This window comes from Chenopodium album, chromosome 14, assembly GCF_948465745.1.
Source record: "Chenopodium album chromosome 14, dcCheAlbu1.1, whole genome shotgun sequence".
Classification (NCBI taxonomy): Eukaryota; Viridiplantae; Streptophyta; class Magnoliopsida; order Caryophyllales; family Amaranthaceae; genus Chenopodium; species Chenopodium album.
In genome coordinates, this window is record NC_137847.1 from 39,891,254 (window position 1) to 39,899,192 (window position 7,939).

The following is a 7,939-nucleotide window of genomic DNA, read 5'->3' on the forward strand; positions in this document are numbered from 1 at the left end:
GTACTTGAAATCACGCTTAATAAGATAATTAATAATCTTATTTAGGCTAATATGATTTTAATTCAAGTGATCACAAATAATAGATTTGTTTGTGCATTAATAATCAACCAACATAGATTAAACAGGTTTAGGATTAATTTAATTATTGCATGTTGATCGGAAAGCGTACATGAATATGAGAAGTATAAAGTAGAGGCCTTCATCCCCGAATATCCAGTCATGGTTCAGGACCACTATGGAGTTAGCGATCTCTGTGATCGTGAAGGAGTGTAACCTTCACCTCGTGAATAGTTTACAAGTTCCTAAAACTTGTTGGCGATTCTTTTGCTCTAGCTTCTTTCCCTTTGGACGCCACCATTCTTAAGTGCATGATCACAATGGGGCTCAAAGTTGGGTGACTTGAAATATTCCCTACAGAACCCAAATGAAAAATTTCTTCTAGCTTAAGTGATGATTTCTTTGATGATTATGTTAATAACATGATCGCTATGAACGAGTGTCTAGATGAAGAAGAACACTTCATTATCGAGCAAGATGCTCAATTGGTTACTGCCTCGGCAATAGAATAATTTAGCAATAGAAGAAGATCTTACAAAAAATTGAAGTACATTAATAGAGATCGTGAAGCTGCAAACACAAGGTTAATGAACAATTACTTTATTGATCTTCTTTTATACCTAGAATCTGTATTTCAACGCAAATTCCGTATGAGAAGACCTCTATTCCTTCGAGTTGTGGAAGGAGTTACTGCTAAGCAGCACAGATACTTCCAACAACGTCGTGATACTATTGGGAAGCTAGGAGCCACTCCAATCAAGAAATGCTCGGCAGCGTTGAGGATGTTAGCCTATGGAACTTCAGCTGATTCAATTGACGAGTACATCAAAATAGCACAATTAACTGCGAGAGAAAGTCTTGATCACTTCGTTAGTGTGGTTCGAGAGGCTTTCACAGACGAGTACTTGAGGAGGCGTACTGTTATAGATTTGGAACGCCTCCTACGTGACGGGGAAAGACGAGGCTTCCCAGGCATGATGGGCAGTATAGATTGCATGCATTGCCAATGGAAAAACTGTTCACATGTGTAGGCGTCATTCAAAGCGCGTCTACGTTAAGCATGTTGTGATTATGCTTGGCACTCTTAGGAAGTGGGAATTGACATACGATTAGGGACAAAGCAAAGTAGGGAGCTGCCAGCAAGTTTTTAAGGAACTTGTAAACCGCTCACGGATCATTATAAGGCAACCACGATAAGAGACAATGAAAGGCAACAACGATTGACTCGTGAAGGTTACACCCCATTCATAAATCCATGAGATTACTAATTCCATATGGTTCGGAACCACGAAAGGAGGATCGGGGATGATGGTACGAAGTGAGTCATTGAGTCACATTCGCCCGTATTGGCCTCTACTCGATTCTTATTGTGAAAACTATATTCATGTGATCTCAAAGGCATACAAACAAAGATTCAATTTGCTCCAAACTAATATTAGTCTAAATTGGTTTAACATTAATGCAACATATAATTCTAAATATCGTGATCACTTCGAGTAAACGACAAGATTAAAAAGAATCCTAAACCGATCGTTTAAATTATTTTATTAGGCTTTATATTCAATTATATATTCCCTTCAACATGAAATATGGTGATCAAAATAATAATAAAATATTATTATTATTATTATTATTATTATTATTATTATTATTATTATTATTATTATTATTATCATCATCATCATCATTATCATCATCATCATCATCATCATCATCATTATTATTAATTTATGTTTTTAAAAAATAAATTTTTTATTTGACTGCTCTATCATATTTTTTATTTCTATTTCGATAATTATTATTTAAAAATCTGTGTTACTATTTTAATATTAATTATTGTTGCTATTTTGTTCTTAAGGATCCCAACAACCCTAATTTCTCTCAAATATCTCAACATTTTTAGGATTTGTGTGACGATTTTATAACCAATCCCAATTTTCAACTTTTCCTACAAAGATTAGGAAATACATCCTTGCAAAATCCTTCACAACTACAATGACCTTCAAAAATTTCTACTAAAACCACTTACTATGATCAACATACACTCCAAGCAAATCCTACAGAAAACGCTTACTATGATCAACAAAGATCTCTTGCTTATCAAGGTAGTAACTCTCAATATGATGAGAGCCAAGAAGAGAATGTTTTGGAGGCACCTTAATACCCTCCACCACATCCTAGAATTTCGACCAACCAACCACTTGTTAAGGCGAGTCGCATTTGGTCAGTTGCAAAGGATGAAGCTCTAATTGGGATGTATTAAAAATAAGTGAAGATGCAATTGTTGGCACGAGCCAAAAAGCATCTGAGCTATGGCAAAAGGTACATTCGGCTTATAGTAAAGCTCAAGCAGATAAGCCTTATATATTTACGCTAAGGCCGATGAAGAGTTTAGAGACACATTGGAGAAGAATGACAGCTTCTGAGAGTGCATTTTAAACATTGGTGAACAAATGAAGGCATGTACTGAAGTTAGAGAAAAGGAGGAATATCTACGACAAGAACAGTTGGACCTCGATAGGCCGGAAAACAAAAAGAGAAAGCATAAACAATTTGAATTATCAGAGAAGAAGATGAATTTTGATATGCTACAATCTTTATTAGCTAAGCCTACACCACTAACTCCCTCTGACGAGTTGTGCAAGGAAGAGTTACTTCAACTAGTCTATGGTAGAAGATTCGAGTAGGTTTATATGTATTGTAATCGTATTTTTAGTTTAATGTTAATTTTAGTGATATTTTAAGTTTAAGTTGTATTTCAATGGTGTGTTAAGTTTAAGTTCAATATGTATTTTAGTAGTGTGTTAAATACAATTTATATTTCAATTTATGCTAAGTTCACAGTTAATTTTGTTTCAGTATTGATTTACCAATCTTATGTTACCTTATATCCGAATAATATGTATGTTTACAAATTTAATTCATTGTTCAAGAAAAAAATTGTCATTGTTTATGACAATGTGACAATAACACCCATCTCTATAACAATAAAATCATAAAATCTGATGATAATTTTATACAATGCTTCTTAACCAATATATTGCACAATAATTATGATAGTGTTACCGACATTTCAAACAATTTTGTTAACAAACAATGTCTAATACCACATATTTTGATACGTATTTTCGAAATTAATTAATTAATTATTATTTTCTAAAAAGGGGCATTTTAGTAATTTATTTTACTATTTGAATTTTGGAGCCAAAATGATATTTGAATTTTGGCGCTAAAAGTATTTTAAAACCTAATTATTACTTTTAGATTTTGGATAAGATTTATCATCCATTTATTTTATTTTAAAAATCGGATTATTTAAATATATTTTGGATATTTTAATTAAACAAATTATATTTTATTATTTATTTAACGGGCCGAACATTCCTAATTTATTTAATATGATTTTTTGGATTTTCTATGTGTAGAAAATCTGATTTTCTTAGTTAATTTATTTAGTGAATAATTGGTATTTTCTTAATTAATTAATTTATACAATAAATATTATTTACACAATTATTTTTAATCCCTTAAATCTAGAAAAATAACTTCCTAAAATATACTAATAAGGTCCAAAATTTTGGGCTATGGAAACTCAATGTTTTCGGCCCTCTTGGTTGATTTTTGGGGGAGTTATTTTGATAATTTGTATTTAAAAGAAAATTTTGACATTTAAAAAGCACCATGTTTCACATTTGGTACCGGTTTAATTTTTTTTTTTTTTTTTTTTTTTTTTTTTTTTTTTTTTTTTTTTTACCTTACTACCACCCAAATCACACTTTGTTAAAATTAACTACCACTTAATGGAATCTGTTAGGATTCCGTTAAGTTTATTAAAAAAAATATATATTTTTAAAAAACCCAACCCCTCAACTGCTAACCCCTCACATCAGCCGCCCCTCCCCCTCCCCCCTACCGGGGGCTGGTAACCAAAGCTTCAGCCGACGCCGACGACCCCACCCCCTCCCTTTTCCCCACCTACGCTGCAGCCCACCCCAACCCACACCATAAACCGAAAACCACCCCTTTTCATTCCCCCACCGGAACTAGCCCTTCTCCCCGTTTCGCCCACCAAAATCGACCCCCCTCCCCTTCCCCCACCCAAAAAACAACACCCCTAACCTTAAACCAGGACACCAGCCCGAAACCACCCAAAACGAGTTTTAGGGTTACGCTTATGGTGGTTTTGGGGTGGCCGAAAAGGGTAGGGGAAGGGAAGGGGGATCGATTTCGGTTGAGGGAATGAGTAGGGGGACCGATTTCGACGGGGGTAATGAGGAGGAGTGGTTTTCGGTTCGGGGTGGTGGTCGTGGTTTGGCAGCAAGAAGGGGAAGAGGGAGGGGGATTGGTTGCGTATGTGGAGAAAAGGGAGGGGGTAGGGTCGCCGGCGCCGGCCGAAGCTGTGGGCGCCGGCGTCTAGCGTGGGGTAGAGGGAAGGGTGGTATTTGAGGGGGGTGGCTGGAAGGTGGTTGACGGTGGTTGGGGCCAACTAACGGAATAAGGCATCAGGTAGTAAATTTTAACAAAGTCTGATTTGGGTGGTAGTAAAGTAAAAAAAAATAAAAAATTAAACTTGTAGCAAATGTGAAACATGGTGTTTTTAGTGATAGTAAATGTCAAAGTTTCCTATTTTTAATTATCTTCCTCAAAATTATTATTTTCTTTAATTTTTATTTCTCACCTCCTAAATATTTGATCATCTTATTTCCTACCTTAAATTATTTCATCCTTAAATATTCCCCGAGTAAACCTCTTTTGCCATATTATTTTTCATGACAACATACTTTCCTTAATTTTATTATTCTTAATCTCAAACTTTCCATATTTGTTTAACACTCTTCTCTTAGTAATATCCTTAATTCTTTTTTACCATAATTCTTCCTACATTTTCCTACCATAATTCATGCATGAGCTAGCCTATAAATATACATTGTTTCATTGCTAAACACTCACACCAAATTCTCTAATCTCTCTAATTCTCTTCTCATTTCCTTTTTATTTTCTCCTTATTTCCTTGCGCCACCACCACCGCAAGTCACCACCCTCCCCATTGCCACATTCAGCTGCCACCTTGCCGCCATTCTTCTTCTTCTTTTCTTTGGTTTTCTACTTTTCGTTCTTCTCTTCTCTTATTTAGTTAATTATTATTATCATGCACTACTACAAAAATGGCCTAAGAAAACGTGCAAAACAAGTTTAAGGGACCGTAAAAGGTCCGGTGCCTAGGTAGTAGGTCTCTTAGCCTAAGAAACCGGAGATTTTTGTTGGTTTCTTAGCATAGTCAAAGAGACTGTTTATTTCTCATTGACCGGTTTCTAATCTATTCCAGAATACTCTAAATTACAAAGGCAAAGGCACCGGATTTCTTTGAATTTACAGTTTCATTGATATAATGTAAGAAACGTGTGAATTGAAATTATCGGTCTCCTAGATTAAAAATTTTAATTAAAAAAAAGTATAGCAGTTCCAACTGCTATGCCATAAATTATACGTAAAAACCACCAATTAAAAATTAACTGAACAATTATCCTTTTGTATTCAAAACCAATCAATTGATTTTAATCATTATTCATAATATATTAAACTTCTAAAATCAACCATGATGTTACACAATTTAATTACATCAAAATTTTACAAAAGAATTCAAAAACACAAACACATTATAATTCTGATACATATTGCTTACACCAAACGCTACATCTACATCTTGATACAGTACTCATACTTTAGAGTCTTATTATGAAAAATTGTCCTTAACTCAACCAGCTTTTGCTTCTTCCAAATCTGTAGAAATTGCAGAACTCAAATTAAGAATAAATAACAAAAGTAAATTAAAAAATTCATAAACAAATGACAATAAAGTTGTGGATTCCAAAGGTAAAGAAATATCAATCAAGTAAAAAAAAACAAAGAATTGAATAAGGAGAACATGAACAGAAGGGAGTTATTGATTAATAAGAAATCTAACATTGAAAAAGAATCACTACTATAAAAAAGGGTTTATAAAACGATTAAAATAGGCTTTACAGAATTTCTTAGGACCGTTCTTCTGCTAAGCGATGTGTAAAGTATATAGAACGGTTGATGTAGGCGTTATGTATACTTAGCTATAGAGAATGGTCACGAGACACAATAGTTCTCTATTCCGGAACTAAAATCAGAAAATGAAGAATGAATAAAGAACGGTTAGTCCTCTTGACATTTCTATATTACATCACTAAAGAGAACGGTCATGTCAGATAACCGTTCTATAATCCTTTTTTTAAAAAAAAAATAATGTTATATACATTATTTTCTACCGAATACATAATATATTTAAATTTTTTTCTATATTATTTAAGGAAAAAACTAATAAGGAAGCACAATAGTATTGAATTCAAACTTTTAATATTTAAAAAAAATAACACTTGGAAAAACAAGAAGAACGACCTTCCTTCTTCTTTGTCTTCTAAGCACGAAAATACCACAACCAATTTAAGCCAAGTTGATCTCAATGAAGTGTTAGCTCTTGCTACTCCATTGCCCAAGAAAAGGAGAACTCACACTCCTTTAGGGATGACTTATGATGCGGCCTTTAATTTGATCGCCTTTACGGTCAAGGCTTGATTACATCTATTGGGCCATTTCCAAAGCCAAAACCTGAAGAAAGGAGCGCTAAGTGGAATCCTAATGCCCACTGCAAGTTCCACGAAGGAAGGGGCCACACTACTGAGCCATGTTGGAATTTGAAGGATGTCATTCAAGATCTAGTTGATGCAAAAAAAATTCATGTATGTCCCTCCAGGCGGCAGAAGTAATGAAGACAAGGCGCACGGCGAGTCCATCGTGCAAGATTTCATTTTTTTTCCATTCCCCTCTTTATATCTAGCATAGGTTTTTTTGTGTTTATTTATCCACAATTTCCATTAATAAAATAAGCATTATTCCTTTATATCTCGATCATGTCTTTCTTTACAAAAAAAAAAAAAAAAAAAAAAAAAAAAAAAAAAAAAAAAAAAAATCACTTGGCGAATTAAACACAAGGTACATCAATGATTTGAGGCACCTGTGCAACCCTGTCATTCCCCTTACACCATTTTCAAACATTCATTCCATTTCTTCATTAACCACTTTGAGCCTCGTCTAACATAATAAAAATAAAAAATAATGTCTAAGGGCAAGTGTTCCAATGTCTTTGATAAGAACACGTCTCGAATTGCGTCTCTCATCGAGTGCTTGCTACCGTGCCTGAGAAATATGAATGCTAAGTGAATGATGGACCGCATGATCCGAGATTGCCCACATTGGTTCAACAGAAAGAAAAAGAAAATAGAACAAAAATTCATTAAAAAAAAAGTGAAAAATAAAACTTGCAAAGTTCAAATTTCAAGTACACAATTGCATATCTTTGAGGGGCTTCTCTCGAGTTTTGAGCCTTTACCCTTTTATTCATTAAACCACCAGCTTAACCACATTGCAACCCTCAAAAGACCTCTTTGAGGCGTACATACACTTGTGCAAAGTTCGAATAGAACTACGTTCGGCCTGATTACTAACGGATACGTAGGCAACCTCATAATGAGGTGCAGCCACATTCATACTCACATTCATGTCCACATTCATATCCACACATGATCGAGTCATTTCCAATGCTTATCCTTAATCATATAGAACAAGACTTGGGGGCTTAAACCCACGTCACTTAGCTTACCTAGCTAGCCTAAAGAGTCACCATCTTGACTCTTCTCATATCTCATTCATCACCATAGCCTTTACCGCCTCACCTTAGTATCACTTTCACACACTTCTTTCACACATACATAGCCATATCATCTTTCCCTTAAGAACCCTTTATCATGAAATCTTTTTTTCCTACCGCGCATGCTTCATCATCTTTCAAGACAAC

The 7,939-nt window shown here is 34.5% G+C and overlaps 1 protein-coding gene across 1 annotated transcript; it reads left to right on the forward strand.

Moving 5' to 3' along the window:
• The first annotated feature begins 644 nt into the window (after nt 1-644).
• Nucleotides 645-1,088, forward strand: LOC145578043 (uncharacterized). Its single transcript, XM_081635446.1, has one exon. The coding sequence runs from the start codon at nt 645-647 to the stop codon at nt 1,086-1,088; it is 444 nt and encodes a 147-aa protein (XP_081491572.1).
• Nucleotides 1,089-7,939: the final 6,851 nt, after the last annotated feature.